Source organism: Ictalurus furcatus, chromosome 8 (assembly GCF_023375685.1).
Source record: "Ictalurus furcatus strain D&B chromosome 8, Billie_1.0, whole genome shotgun sequence".
NCBI classification, from domain to species: domain Eukaryota; kingdom Metazoa; phylum Chordata; class Actinopteri; order Siluriformes; family Ictaluridae; genus Ictalurus; species Ictalurus furcatus.
The window spans coordinates 10,911,546-10,927,973 of record NC_071262.1 but is presented as its reverse complement, the minus strand read 5'-3'; the positions used below and the strand labels follow the sequence as shown (position 1 = coordinate 10,927,973).

At 38.9% G+C, this 16,428-nt stretch overlaps 1 protein-coding gene across 1 annotated transcript in view; it reads left to right on the top strand.

Moving 5' to 3' along the window:
- The first annotated feature begins 4,453 nt into the window (after window positions 1-4,453).
- The window catches only part of sorbs2b (sorbin and SH3 domain containing 2b), a 50,779-nt gene continuing 38,804 nt past the window's right edge, over window positions 4,454-16,428 (top strand). The window contains exons 1-2 of the mRNA XM_053630715.1: window positions 4,454-4,748; window positions 8,579-8,720. Of these exons, the coding sequence (XP_053486690.1) occupies window positions 8,714-8,720 (7 nt within the window). The 5' untranslated portion in view covers window positions 4,454-4,748; window positions 8,579-8,713. The remainder of the gene's footprint in view (window positions 4,749-8,578; window positions 8,721-16,428) is intronic.

Below are 16,428 nucleotides of genomic sequence, written 5' to 3'. Positions count from 1 at the left end.
ACACTCTGCAGGTAAAATTCACATTAGGGTCACACATGTCTTCAGCAATTTGTGCAGTTGCAAGAACATACTAATACCCATTTGACAACTAATAATGTTTGTGAAACTCAATAGCCTACCTGGATACAGTTACAAATTCACTTGGTCTAGTTTCCTGTTAACTCCAGGGCTTGGTGTGCCTTTGTGACCATTGTGCAAAAGGAGTATGGACAAATATGACCTGTTTTTCCCAGCCTGTGGCTCCAGAGCAACCGTGCTTGTCTCCTGTGTCATTGTACTCAAGTAAATTCCAGTTTCGACAAAGTGGGTGTGTTAGTGGGAAAATATAAAAGAAGAATGGCATGGAAGCCACCTCTTTAGTGAACAGAGACGTCTCTGTCCTCAGGTAAACCTATCCTTTTGGGGGTCCCCCAGCGATCAGGAGCGACAGGCCTTCATCGGGTCAGGGTAGCGATGGTTTCCTACACCTCTCATCAGAGATGCTTTTCTTACTATGTACTCCAAAGAACAATGAAAGGAATCCTGTTGGATGTGTTGGCTGATATTGTAGTTTTGGTAGCCTGTAGACATGGTGAAAGTGAACTTTAATGTGTTTCATTCCATAGTGTCTGTTTCAGTACAGATTGAAATATTAAGAATGTGCTCTATGTATCTGTGTCATTCCAAAAAATATAAGGACAAAAAAATCTCTTTAAAGCTGAAACTGCTAAAAGAATTTGGTTCAGTGGACATTTCCCTGACTGTTCTTCTAGAATTCAAGGACAGGATGGATTCCAGTACCTAAAAGACAACAGTCCTGCACAATTTCCCTGTTTAAAGACACCTGATTGACCAATTAATTACTAGTTTTAGCAGGTCTGTTAGACCAGGGAAACTGCGCTGGACAAAAGCCCTCCTGAGTCAGAGTCCTCTGTAATTGGCCATTACGTTTTGTGGCAACATTAAACTCGGTCAATCAGTTAAATGTATCTCTAATAGTTTGACTCGTTTGTGGGTTATTTCAGGACATCATTAAGTAGTATGTCTCAATTGGATAGAACAAATGTAGGGCATCATGCAAAAAATAATAAAAGCATACTATACATAGTGCTGGTAGTACTCTATATTTGGCTATAACAGTCATGGTGTTATTCACATAATAATGTCATGAGCGGCACACAAATAATACTTTGACAGTGTGTATAATACTGAGGTTTACTCCACCTACAGCTGGATCAAAATATCTCTGTTTATCCCTTTATATGTACGTGATATTACATAAGGCTACTGAGTTGGCCTATTAGTCTCTGCCAGTTGTTTGTGCTTGGCAGGAAATCCTAAAAAGAGAACAAATATTTCCTTTGAACCAGATTAACGGGTGGCATTCCTATGATCTTAAAGAGCTGAATAAAGCTTTTGAGCTGAATTCTGAACACTAAGTAAACATGCTCCGCTTTGGGGAAATAACTATTTTGATGGTTAACCGCTTAAACTCACAGGACCTGTTGGTTGGTGAGACTTGCATTCCTTACTCTTGTAACCACATACCTTTCCTATTAGTTTCAGCAACTGAATAATATAAATTAGTTACTATGCATAACTACTTTGAGGACTGATTGAAGCAGGTGTAATACATACATGAGGTAAATCTCAGCTTTTAAACTTTGTTATGCAAACCTTTAAATGTAAACAAGTGTGTTTCTAATACTGGCCATTATCCACCGCTTTCTTATCAGCAGTGTCTGGTCTTCTTATCAATTGTGGCTCTGTGTCTAAGATATAATTATGCCCCTCTTTGGTAGCACATGTAGTAAAGGGTTGTTGACAGTTCTGTTAAATTTAGATATGAATTTATCAGGCCCAGAGTGCTCCTTGGTGAAATTCTGTACACTTTGTATTTAGATGGTGTTCATAGTAAGCTAACACTATCCACTTATGTGGCTTTCATATATCATTATTTGTATATTGCACATGTGACAAAGTGTACAAAGAATTAATGTTTAACCTTAAAAACACAAACGTTCCATATTCGGCATTACGCCTAGGTCTAAGTATGTAATAGGAGTGCTTCTGATATAATATGTTAACTCTTACAGAAATGTCACATAAACTTCACATGTTAATAATCTCATGCTTTACATGTACATTTTAAAGATGGGATTTAGACATCTCACATGTCTTTTCACATATAGTGCCCTCCACTAATTATTTCCACTCTTGGAAAATATGAGCAAAGAAGGCTGTGAAAAAATGTCTTTATTGTTTAACCTTTTGATCTTTTGTTAAAGATTTTTCACAAACTCTGCTCTCATGGATATCAAGCAATTGCAAACAAAACACAGGTTTATATATATATATATATATATATAAAATTTGTTAAATATAGGTGTGCAACAATTATTGGCATCCTTTTTAGTCAATACTTTGTTCTACGTCCCTTTGCCAAGATAACAGCTCTGAGTCTTCTCCTATAATGCCTGATGAGGTTGGAGAATACATGGCAAGGAATCGGAGACCATTCCTCCATACAGAATCTCTCCAGATCCTTCAAATTTCCAGGTCCATGCTCGTGGACTCAAAAGGTTAAATAATAAAGGCAATTTTTCACAGCCTTCTTCGCTCATATTTACCAAAGATGCTAATATTAGTGGAGAGCACTGCACATGTAGTTTTTGTTTTTCCATGTGTTTTTTCACACAAGAAATTTATTTGCACATGTTACCTTTTCTGTTTCTGACATGCTGTTTATTCGTTTATTTTCACACGTCAGGCGTGGTGGTTTCATTTTTCATGTGCTCACATGCATGGTCTCTGTAAACTTTATAGGGTTTATCATATCAGAATTAATTTTTTTTCATCAGTCATCAAACAATCATTCATTAGTTTGGATGAACCAAGTAGTTACTTGTGTTTAGCCTATTAATATTTAATATCAATTTTGATGCAGGAAAAACACTGTAATAATAATATTAGGTTTGTATAAGTTCTCTTGGATATAAAAGCACAACACTTACCAAATTTATAAATCTAGATCCACTTGCTAGTCATTTTCATCAATAACAAGTCATTAGACAACCATTCCTGACTGTAAATGGGTTAAGTTGCTTGCATTTACATTAATATTTGCTATGGCTTTTGATGCAGGAACAAAATTGGAACAATAATATTAGAAATGTTAGGTAGAGCATTTTCGAACACAAAGGTAAAAACAATTTTAAGTTTTTATACCACAATTTATACCACAGTTATTTGTTGAATAACTCATATAAGATAAAAATGAAGAATAGATTGCATAAATGTGAAGTGAGGACTGGAATGCTGTACTGCATTTACATATTGCTGTTTCTGGGCACAAACACAAAGCCAGACAGGTATAAATTGGCTTGAGATCATTTTAGAAGCCATTGCTCATGCAGAAATTGCCCTAAACACAGCTCACAATTATACTGATTGTTTGATTGATTGATTGATTGATTGATTTATTGATTGAACTTTATCGTCCACCAAGGTGGAAATTCTTCTATGGAATATATTCTTCTGTCAGGAAGATCTCTCTCTCTCTCTCTCTCTCTCTCTCTCTCTCTCTCTCTCTCTCCAGAAATTTCAGAAAACTGTTGATTCCAAAATCCCAAAAGCTGTGTAAACCAAGCCATACTCAGTGCTTCATTCCCAAATCTGGTCCAAAGCAACTCATCTGGTGTGTTAAGACCAACACATGCATTTCTCTAATCCACATATAATACACAAATAATAATACACACATACATGCATGCATAAATGCATGCATCAACAAACAAGGAACTCCTTCTTATAATCTAAAGTCAATTTCAGCTATTATATGTATACATATAGAGGTCCTGTAATTTTATTGTACGCACAATTATTTATTTTTTCTATCTATGTATATCAATCAAACATATCTATTTATAGATTTTGTTCCCCCACAGTGTATAAGTCCTCTTATACACAACAGTGTACTAAAGAGCATTAGTTTTCCTCATTAACACTTAAGTCATTAGACAATCATTGATTACTTTGGATAGGACAAGTAGTTGCGTGTGTTTAGACTGAAAATGTTTATCGCTATACATTTTACACAGGAGAAAAAAAAATAAAACAAGAATCTTCGGAATTTTAGGGTAAATAAATAAACAAACAAACAAATAAACAAACTATTTTCTTGTGTGTGTGTAGGGGGGGGGGGGTCTCTTCAATATTAAAGCCCTCTCATGTAGTCTATAATACATTTGAACAATTTATAGAAACTTACTACAGACTACAGTACTAAAGAGCATAGCTGTAGCAAAACCCTCGAATAAGTAGTATTTTGGCATACTGCTTAGTAGGCTAGTCTCCAGTACGCATTCCTGTGTGCGGTGTCCTGCGCCATCTTCGAGCGCGCGACAAGCCAAGCACGCTGGTGGACGTCTCTATGGCAACCAGGATCCTCTTCACACCAATGAGAAGGTTCTTGAGTAGCGTTAAAGCCAGGCGGGGTCGCCATGCCGCCTCACTGATGCTCGTTTCTGCTTCTCAGCAGGAAAACACGCGGGAGACTGAATACTAATCAGGAGAAGGATGGTTCGGAGAGCTGTAGTCGGTTAGCTGTTAGCTCCAGCACCCTCACTTGTCCGTAAACGTGTTGAGTTCTAGTTACATATGCGCGCGACGCTGTCTGTATTTGCGTCTTTTTATGTGTGTCTGCCTGGAGGATATGGACCTGTGGGGTTACTCAGGCTCATTTTCTTTGGCTACACAGCTTATTTAAGGTAGGTAAAAACGAATCATGCACACCTGGCTATGCGCATAACGCATAATGCATGTGAATAATGTCAACACAAACAAAGTGAATTACTGACGCAGGACAATTTCAACAGCGCGTTCCGTTTATTCAGAATGGATATTTGTGTTGAACTCCAGCAGGCGGTTGTTTAAACATTAACCAACAGACGGTTGCTGAGCAGCTGTCATTAATGTGTAACACACCGTGTAGTTCATCCGGCTTACTGCAGGTTCAGGAGTCTTTAAAGCTCCAGCATCAAACTCGAAGGTAATGATACAGTCATGCAGCTGCGTGACGTCACGAGTGAGCTGCAGTGACAGCCGGCGGAGTTCATGACAACATAAAAACAAAGAAAACTGCTAGCAAAAGTTAACAGAAGAGAAATGCATGTTAATAGTGAACCATGCTCTCAGCTGACAAAAAAAGGTCCACAGGACCTTTCCTAAATGGCCTCCACGAAAGTCCTCCGAACATCCATGTGTAGGGTCCCCTTGAGGTCCTACAGACGTTCAAGAGGATGTTCACAGGACGCCCATCGGCCATTCGGGACGCTTAGGGGACTTTCGCTGAAATAAACACATTCAGTAGTGTTATGATTTGATATCCTCTGATGTCCTTGGAATGTCCACCAGCGAACGTTATAAACCAGACCTAAGTGGACGTTCGCAACGTCCGGGGGACGTCCCCTGTTTGCTGGGTTCATCCTGTGCTTCAGGGATTTCCTCCGGGTATGCCGATTTCCGCCCCCAGTCCAAAGACATGCATTGTAGGCTGATTGGCATTTCCAAATTGCCCGTAGTGTGTGAATGGGTGCGATTGTGCCCTGCGATGGGTTGTTGCTCCGTCCAGGGTGTCCCCTGCCTTGTTCCCAGAGTTCCCTGTGAATTGTCTCCAGGCTCCCTGTGACCCTGTGTAGGATAATTGGTTTGGAAAATGGATGGATGGCAAAAATAAAATTAAAAATTGTAGCAAAAGTTAACAGAAGAGAAAAGCATTTAAATAGTCAATGATGGGAACCCTGTTCTCCCTGTTACTGTGTGGGTTTCCTCCAGTTCTCCGAATTCTTCCCCTCTCAAAAACATACCGGTGGATTCGTTTCTCTAAATTGCCCTAGGTGTAAGAGAGAGAGAGTGTGTGGGTGTGAATGTGATGGACTGGGTGACGCAGGGTGTATTCCTTCTGCTTCATGCCCAGTGATTCAAGGAATGGCCTCCGGATTCCAGTCCGTACAGCATTTTGTCGAGGTTTTTTCAAAATGTGCAGAGTTCTTTGTGCTTTTTTTGCAGGAAAACTACTTGAATTGGCGAAATTGCTCTTGCACAAAACTTTTGCGCGGTCGTTTGCAGTGATATCTGTTGGTAAATGAGACCTTTTAGCTGTACTCATGTTTGACACACTTGAAAATGAATGCGCGTTGTGATGACGTCAAATGACCAAAATTACCTGCGGTAATTTTGAAAAAAATTCAAGCTCCTCAAAATATTATGGCATTTGCTTGATTTTACACTAATTTCTGCGATTTGCACAAACCTGGACGGGACTAGCATTCACTGCAACCCCAGCCTGGATACTGGCTAGTTGTAACTGAAGATAAATGAATAAATAATGTGAACCTGTGGCTGCCAAAGTGCTCTAACACTGTAAGACATTGTAACCAATGTAAGACATTTGTTTTTGCATTTAAATAAAAGCATGCAAAATCTCTATTCGTTGTTTTCAAAGAAAATTTTCATTGTGCTCAATAGGCAGTTTAGTAAAATAATTTTTTTTAGTTTGTTCCCACAGTGAGAATTAATAATAATAAATGTGTTTACACTGAAAAAGCAAAGCAGTTTTTTTTTCTTAAAGTGCACCTATTATGTTTTTTCAAATATTACCTTTCATGTGGTGTGTAATACAGCTGTTTGTAAATGTAAAACATCTGCAAAGTTTCAAAAATCAAAGCACACAACAAACGGAGTTATTGACTCCCAAAAGAAGGAACCGATTCTGAACAGCTGAAACGAGTCGTTCGTAATTCCAGACTTACTTCCTGTAAAAACCTATATAGGTTAGTAACAAAAAGCCCAGCCTCTGGTCTTCATTGGCTGCTCGCGAACAGACGGAGCTGAAACTCGTTATGGTAGTGGGCGTTTCCTTTTTGAAAAACGCTGACAGCAGTATACCAATCTCAACAGACTGGGACATCTGACCAATCAGAGCAGAGTATGCTCTCTGAAACGAGGAGATTAGAATGAATCCTTTAGAACGAGACGTTTTTGACACTAGGGGAAAAAAGGTAATTCTGAAATTTAAATTATGAGAACATTATAGTGTTTTTTGACCTTGGATGCATGTAAATCTGATGAGACCTTTGAGACCATTAAAACAAAATTAGGCACGTTTCAAAGCCATAAAAATGTTTTACTTTCTAAAGCACATAGCTGTAATTGCAGTATTGTAAAAGTTTAAAAAGTGACGTGTAAGAGGAGACACAATGTGCGATTCACTGACAAAATGCAAATCTGAATAAACAGCAGCAGATGTTTTGGGAGAACATATGAAGTTAATGTAGTGATGCAACACAAATGAGCCTTTTTTAGGAAACATTGTGGTTTTTATTGTAGCCATCAATATATTTGATAACAGGGTTAATATTTTAAATGCCATAATCATATCGGGTTGCATCTAGCATATGTTTATTGACCTTGTCGCTTTTTGAGCAACCAAACGAAACTAATGTTCTTCATGTGTCATGTGTGCATGTCCATTTTTGGAAAGAGGCATAGATGCGTATCAGAGCCTATCAGTATCAGTTTTAAGGGTTGGTCTGGCGTAACACTGCAGCCATCTTTGGTATGAGAATATGAGTGATGTTAGGTTTGCGGGGTGGTTTTCTTTGGCTCAGGTTTGTGCTGACACCTTCAGACGTGCTGCATTTCTGAGCACCTGGGTGATGCTTCCTAAACCTTCTATCTATTAGGTTTCCAGGTGACTAATCTCGAGTGTAAATAGTTTTCTTTCTTGTGCTACAAGCGGCTTAATACGACGTCATGCACCTTGTTATGAGGATCGATTCAAAATGGTAGTTTGATGCACATGTTCATGCTTTGAGACATATTCCTGAAGGAGTGTGTGTGCACTTGCTTTTTTTTCTTTTCGTCATTTTGTTCAACATTCCTCTGCAAACATCTGGAATTCATGTCAAATCTATGTAATATTGCAGGTATAATGAACGTATTTAAGTAGCATCATAAATTGTTTTGAAATTGATGCATAATGGAGTGTCCTTTGACTGAAGGTTGTTGCTTACATGATAAATGAGAACTGTCATCACAAACAAACTTTCCAAGCAAAAACCAGAGGTTTTCACTAGAGCTGAACACGGTTTCTCCCGAGGTTGTTTTTCCAAGTGTGAGCCCTTGACTTTGTTTGCTTTTTTCATATCTATATTTATGTTACATGCTTTTCCATGTTTGCTTCCTCAGAGGTTAAACTACTAGATAATGTGATCAGAAAAAGAAAAAAGAAAAAGCATACTTTTTTTTTTGGCTTAGGGGAAACTGTAACACTTCAGAGACAGTGATTGATTTTGGCTAACTTGCCAGTTAGCGTTAGTGTTTTCAGCTCGTACACAGCATGTGGCATGCCGAGGCCCCAGCCGAGCTCAGATGTTTGTCCTCCTTCTGTGCACTTTAAGTGTTGTCAGTTTCCCTTCCTGAGGCACGGAGTAACTTTCAAGCCTCCAGACATGCATGTCTCCATCTGAAAATAGCTCAAACCACAGGACTTGCGCTCTGGAGCGGGGGCTTACTTTCTCCCCTCTTCTGCCTCCAGAAACCTACCAGTTTAACGCTGAAAATCTCAGAGTCCTCCTGGGCTGAAGGCTGAAGAGGAAGAAGGGGAAGTGGAGATTGCTGCCTGGCGGCACAGATGTCTGTCAGCTCTAATGCATAACCTGGCTTGCTCTTAATGCCTGGTAAGGAGTGTGTCCTCTCTGCCTTTCATGCTTGATAAATTAGCATGTTTAAAGGAGGCTCAAAGGATTTATAACAGTCTTATCTTTACATTAGCTCCTATTTATATTCTGTCATGGAATGGGAAAGGGCACTTCTTCATGGACAAGGTCTAATATTTCTTATCTTGTGTATCTCCACATTTTTTTTTTTATATGAATACAATAATATTGTTAGTGTTGCTAATAGGGCTTTAACCTTTATTTGATTATATTATGTTTTGTATATGTAAAAAAAAAAAAAAAAAGATACAGTACATTTTTATCCAGAATAGTATTTTTAGATCAGGGCAGCGTGACTTAAACATTTAATTAACACCATTAATTTTTATTTATTTATATATATTTTTAGGTGACAGTTTTTGTTAAAAGGGTTATTTAGTCGGGATCTTTAAAATCTAGCTAAGTAAATCATGTATGAAAAAGCAGGGGAGTATTGGTACTACAGCTGTATTGGGATCATCCACATAAACATGCAGGTTGAACTGTACCAAAATGCATTTTAAAATATCTTCAGGACATCAGATGTTATGCATCCAGCTCCCCAAGCCACATTCCTTCCCAAAACATTACATAATAATGAGCGTGGTACATAACTACTGAACTATTGAAGTAGAAAGGAATGAGAGGAGGCTAATTCCACCTACACAGCAGGTTACCTGCAGCTCAGGCTGTGGTCACAAGCTATTAAGCCAGGGGTTCCCAACCATTTGGTCAAATAACCCCAAACCTTGACCACATTACATCTTCCGTATATCAGATTTACTATTTAGTACTTTCAATAAATGTTTTGGCATATTTTTGTGTTTTGTTTTCTTGACTTCTGTTGTTCTGCTGAGTCAGAGTCACTGGATGTTTTCGAGGAACTAGTGGCAGTAGATGGACAGAGAAATCGGAACATTTTATTGCTTATCTCCAACAAGAATTCCATGTGTTAGGGTAGTGAAAAAGACTACAACAGCATGTTCACTTTTAATTGAAATATTGCTTGTTTGGCTGCCACTCACAGTGACATTTCAGAATAGTTGCACATAAAATTCATCTTCATAGATAGTGACATTTGTAATATTAATTTATAAAACAAATTAATATGGCCAAAGAGGAGATTGCAATACTCACTACCCCATTTGTAATTCAAGAGACCCCACATGGGGTCACAACCCCTAGTTTGGAAACCTGTGTTAAGCAGATAGCCCCATGCCATTTTCATGTAGTCTGAAATGCACACAGTGAGAATGAGAAAGGGAATGATGCGTGCTAGTTGTTGTTGTAGCGAGTACTACACCATACGTCACTATGTGACCTTGTTAGAATATATCTGTATGTTGTATGCACTTGTTATTCACAGCACCTGGTGGTTAGGAGAGGAGAAATTGAGCAGTATCTGACTCCCCATTCCACCAAGTAAGATAATGTGCCTCTGATTTTTGACTGCTGGTAAGAGATACATGCAGTACTGCTTGATATTCTTTGAATGTTTGAATGTTGAATTCTTTGACTCATTATTAACATAAAAGCTCTCAAAACAAAGGTCAATTCTCCTGTAAAGGGTAAATTTCTAGTTAATAGTTAATTTTATTTCTAATCAATAGACTGTTGTTCTTAACCATTGGACTTTATTTATATATTTGCCACAAAGCACAGATCTGAAAGTGCCACTGTTCATGAATGTTAAGTGGTTTGTAGGTAGTTCTTCTGGTCTGTGTCTGCACTGGTGGTTCAATTTATTTCTCATGTATGACACCATGTCCGAGCTTTTCTCTCAGAGTTAAATAACACCAAACCAGAATAATGATAATTAGTTCAATGTGATGCGTGAGCTGTGAAGCATTTTGGGATTTTCTTCTACTATGTAAATGCCACAGTAATACTTTGGCACTGCGCCCAGGTATGTTGATGACTGCCCAAGTATACACATTTTATTGATTAATTCCTTCCAAGAAATTAACATTCCTTGTTCTTAATTTGGCAGAGCAACAGTAACTGATGAGCTGAGTCACCCACCACCCTCAGGCATGATGCATAATATATTTCAACATTTCCATGTTCTAATTGTTGGTGATTGAGTATGAGTTCAGCGCTAATGAACAAGCACTCGTTATAAACCCAAACCGCAGGTTCGACTCCCTCATGCTTGATGTTCCAGTGCCTATGGGTGAGAGGGGGAGGGAACTAAAAGTGGTTGATGCAAAAGAGTAAGTGTAAAAAAAATAGTCTTAGACTTTCTTAATTGCTATACCTGCAATATCTGTAAAATATATCTGTAAAAACAAACTAGGACATGCCCCCCCCGCCCCCCCACCCCCCTTCAGTCTGCTGATCTCCACCCAAGTATATTTCAGATATGTGGGAAACATTGAATTCTCTAAGCATTAATGAGTGTGACCTAATAAGATTAAAGAAAGGCAGTGCAGTCCCTCATAGCTAATAACACTAGTCTACACCTGATACAATACAAAATAATCCATAGAAATCATTACACAGGTCATAGGATGTATAGAAAATAAACAAGACGATTACATACATACCATATGGGATTGTGCACCACTTAAGCTCTTCTGGAAACAAATCACTGAGGAAATATCTTGTTTAACCATCACCAAGAAAACCATACTAACAAATTTGAATTCAAAGAACAATATTAATATCACACATTGGAAAAACCTAATAATCATGACAATGGAAAAACTCTCTGCCTGAATCACAAATAAAACTATGAAATGTAACTCTATTTGAACACCACTGATCACCTACATACACCAGCGAATCACCTTTCAATAGCCAACAGTACAGCTTCTACAGACCAACCACATAATTAAAGCCATACCACGCATCTCAAACAGGATGCTCACGTAAATAAACACACGTAAATGAACTAAACATACATGCATACAACATTCACAGAATCCAAAGTCGGTGTTATACATATTGATTAACTCAACTAACACTTCAAATATTTCTCTCTGCTCACCCTTCACACATTTTCCCCCAAACTCATCTCTATGATAAGTACCATATCCCAATTGCATCTACAGTCTTGTCTTGTCTACTACTCCGTCTTAATAACTGTCTTCTCAATGTCCTGCACCCACCACTCACCCATAATAACCTTTAAATACAATGTACAACACATCTGAAAACATGAATAAAATAAAATAAATAAAGTCTTAATGGTCCCCCAGAGTAAAGGAAGAAAGGAAAAAAAAATGCATGTGGGGAAAAAAGCAAGAAAGTCAGTGAAGTGGCACTATAGACTGAAGCCTTCCTAAAGCCAATCATGTATTAATCATGCTGTAACAGTCAAATAAAGGAATGTCCCTGTTAGAAACCTATGCTTGAAAATAATCACATGTGCTCATATTAACACTCACTATTTGATGATATAGATTGATCTTCTATTTCACATGCACGTGTTACAGTGTGAACATACGTGAGCATGTGATGTTACCCCAAGAAAGAATCTCGCAGACATCATTTCTCCTGCTCTGAATACCTTGCACGTTTGAGAGAAGTGCTTGATATGTGTTGAAATGTTTGCTTACTGCTCAGCAACTTTGTGCTGTTGATTTAGTTTGCTAAGTAGCTCAGTAGTACATATTGCATATTCTTATAAATTTTAATTATACCGTTGTCTGTCTGAATACTCGATTCTGATTGGCTGGAAGATGTGCGTTCAGTTCATATAATGCACAGTTAGTTCCAGTCAGTTTAATCACTGTTTTAAATTAATGCACTGCCTGTAAACAACTGTAAGCATAGTAACATTCTGTTACAGTAGCTAAACTCACAGCTACATTATTATTAGGGATGCGGCACAGACACAAGTAATTCACGCACAATCTCTCTCTCTCTCTCTCGCTTGCTAATAACTGTTTATTATAATTCATTCAAATAAATGTATTCATATTGCACTACTTTATCTCTGTGTATGATTTCGAGTGGGCAGAAATCTAGAGCTAACCATCCTTATATAAAATTAACTAACGAAAATTAACCATTATTTTTATCCTGTCCGTCAGGTTTTCACTGATTTTCACTGTGCATTACATGGTTTTTAACACACATGTATTATCCCTTAAGGAACTTAAAGCTCCTTGCTGTTGTCCTGTCATTGTTCTGTGTAAGCCCTGTATAAATGTAACCCCTGTTCTGTTATATATTTATGTGTAAATATTTCAAATAAATATTTCAAAAATGATCACAGCAGCATACTTTTAAATCGAATTATTTATTTTTCCATTCTTCTGGGATCTGTTCTCAAGTGGCAACTTTTCCCTCTAACATGATAACCACTTCATACAAACACTTCATACCCAGTAATAAACTTCTGGTTAATTTATTTCCTTAATAATGTTCCTCCACTTCCCAGAATCATTACCGTGGCCACAGTTACTAACTATGAGATGAGTCTGAAGCTGGCGATGTTTTGTTTATGAGGACAGGAGGACCCACAATAGCTTAAGTAGCCAAATAAGTGACTTTGCAGGTTCTCAGTAGGCTCCTTTTAATTCCCCAACCCTATTTATAAAGTTGCTTAAAAGAAATTTTATCTGTGAGTGCTGCAATCAGCATTCACCATGGCCCAAACATAGCTCCGTGTCGCGCCATGCTTTGAATTCCATACAGAAATAAATAACACTATCAGAGCCAAGCTTGACTTTTCTCAGAAGCTCTTGAACTCTGTGTGTGTGGCTGTGTGTGATTGAGGCAGATTGTCAAACTGAGGGAGGCTCAGTGACTTACACTCAAGCTGTTTGAATGTTAAGTGGCTGTCTCTGAGATTCCGAGGCTCTCCGCAGCATTGGCTAGTCCCCCTCGGCTCTTCACTAGCACCTGCCCACTCTGCCAGCTGGACCACTCAGGCTTGGCATGTATTCCCGCCTTTTCCTAGCCCAGCAGCCTAACAGTGCCCAGCTGGAGCCTGGTTCTCACTTTCTCACCCATCCCTGCAGACACCAGCCATAGAGATATTTGCACAAAATTTGCTGCATAATCAGTTGAGGGTTTGAATTCAGTCTCTATCTTAGGCAGCTGCATCAAGAGGCATGTAGTTTTCATGGTCACTTAACCCCAGCAGAGAGACTGCAGTGTGCCAGGCCACAAACACAACCATGCCTTATTTGGATATTTTCAGCTTGTGTCCTGTATTCTAATAATGTATTGATGAGCTGAAATAGTAGATCTAAGAATTTACAGCCTGTTACTTAAATTAAAACTTAACAGAGCAAAATGTCACTTTAATAAAAATTCTTGTTATGTTTATTTACACTGTCCAGAGAAAGGTACTATATGATATGGTACGATTTCGATTCGTAAGACAACCATTTGATGTTTGACAGTATCACTGAATCTGCTACAATATGATTTCACTTATTACCCACCAATCGATATGTGACCAGCTTTGTTCACAATCTGAATTAGCTGCTGTTCATTTGTGAATGATGCTTTACAGGTCTATTTTAAGTATCAGAGTTATGGGCTACATCACCTTGCTATCCTATTTTCAGGCTTCCTGTATCAGATTTTAAAAATAGATAGTTTTTGTACACTAATTGTCTGTCCTTTTTTTTTTTTTTATAATAATTTATCAAAAAATGGTTTATAATTATTATGCATAATAATCGGGTTATGATTGTTGCCTCGATTAATTTCAATCACTGCCTTTTAAATTGATGCATCAATCCAAATTGTCCAAATTGCTTTTCCAGGTGACACCACAGAAAAAAGTGATGTTCTAGCCAATAAACCATGTCACAACAAATATTTCTTTTAATATACTTTTGACTGAGAAGCTGCTTTTTAAAACCACACAGGCCATCTTGTGTCCTCACAAAAATGTTAATATAAATAGCTCAACTGCAAATCCCAGATGAGAAGAAGATTCTTCCTATTTTGGCTTTAGTAACATGGCAAGGATCCTGAGCTCTTTTTGGCTTTTGACAGAGAGCACAGTTTGGCACACTTTATTTTACATGTTTCATTTTACTGTGTTGTTTGAGAGGCAACACTTTCTCAGTGTAAATTTGTAGATTTTTTCATGAGGACGACCCAGGCAAGGAATTTGTTATAATAGCAGTACCAGGTAGGATTAGTTTGTGTTGCAGAGCATGTGATATGGCTAGGATGTGTTTATGAACAGTATAAGAAAAGTTTGGAAGTGATACAAGATGCACATTATGCATGATGTCTTATTCTGTGAAAATTTGTTCTTGTTATTTGTTGTCTGTATATTAGTAGTCTTAGTGATTACCAAGGTAGAGTCCATGTCTTACATATATATTTTCATATACAAACACTGTGGTAAATAACCATGTTTATGTAGAAACAATGATCAGTTCATGTTAAAATGTTGCAGAGCTTTAAGCTGTGAGAACCACCCTCGTGTGTGACTGGTATCTGAAGCTGGTGTGACATCATGCGTATTTATTGGCCTGCCGTGATCAGGTGACGTGGCAATTAAGAGCGTTGCATAATATAAAAGCAGAACCTGTGAACCATGCCGTCAGCCTCTATTATCTTCAGCGAGACTGCATGTTGGTCATTTGTGTAATGCTCGCAAAAGACTCATCATTTCTTCTCTATCTTTTCCAAAAAAAAGGAGAAAAATCTGTTTACTTTTCTGTCCCTTAAAAAAAAAGAGAGAGAGAAGTATGAGCGAGATAGAATTCAGGAAGTGTGTTACGCCTTGCTCCCGTTTCATCAAGGGGGGAGACACTTTCTGTGTGAAGTGTCTAGGGATGGAGCAAGCCAGGGCATCCCTCGAGAGGTCTAACTGTGTGCATTGTGAACGCCTTACAATTAGGCAGCTCCGCTCACTGCTTGCTTTCTTCTCGGGCTAAAGGAGTTGGGTTTCAGAACCTCGTGGATCAGGTCCTGTGGATCTCGTATGGATCTGGAAGAGGAGCTGGAGATGAGCTCTGCTCTATCACTTCTGGGTCCATCTCTCTGCCGGATTTGGGAACTTGCGTTGCGACTCCTCCTTCCGCTTTGGAAAGCCAAAAAATCCTCTCTGACTCCGAGGAGCTAGAGGTGTGTGCTAAAAACGGAGAGCAGCCCTCAAGCATATAAAGATCTGCTTGAAGTGATTACTAAGTCCTATGTGGCAATGGGTCTTGCTTGTGGGTCACTGCATGCAATAGCAGTTTTGCAGGCCTACCAAGCAGACCTGCTGAGTAAGCTCGACATACGGCAGCATTCAGCTCCGTCGTGTTAAGTTCGCCCGGGCATCCATGAGTGGAGCCTGGGCCAGCGTTAGTGTGAAGGAGACACAGAAGGCAAGTGTGTTGGCCCGCCTTGCCCTGCAGAGAGCCAGGGGATCTGGGCAGTCACAGTCGCAGCCTGCTAATAGGGCTGATCTGAAAATGGTCATAAAGGCCAAGCAGACAAAGGAGGAGTGTTCCTGAGGGGCTGGGGATTAATGTATCAGGGGACATGAGGTTGTTAGGGCAGTTAGTCCCCAGTACTACTATAGGGCCTCCCTAAGCCAAGGCTGTCCCAAGTTTTCAGTGTTCTCTGGTCAGCGAGCTGTCACAAGGTAACGAAAATCTGATGCTTTTTCTCCATGGGTTCTGTCTACCCTTCTTCCAATCAGGCTAGTTTTATCCCCTCACACCTTCACAAAGTGCATGGATTCTGGCTCCCTTGCGACTCCAGGGCATCCGTGTACTAAACT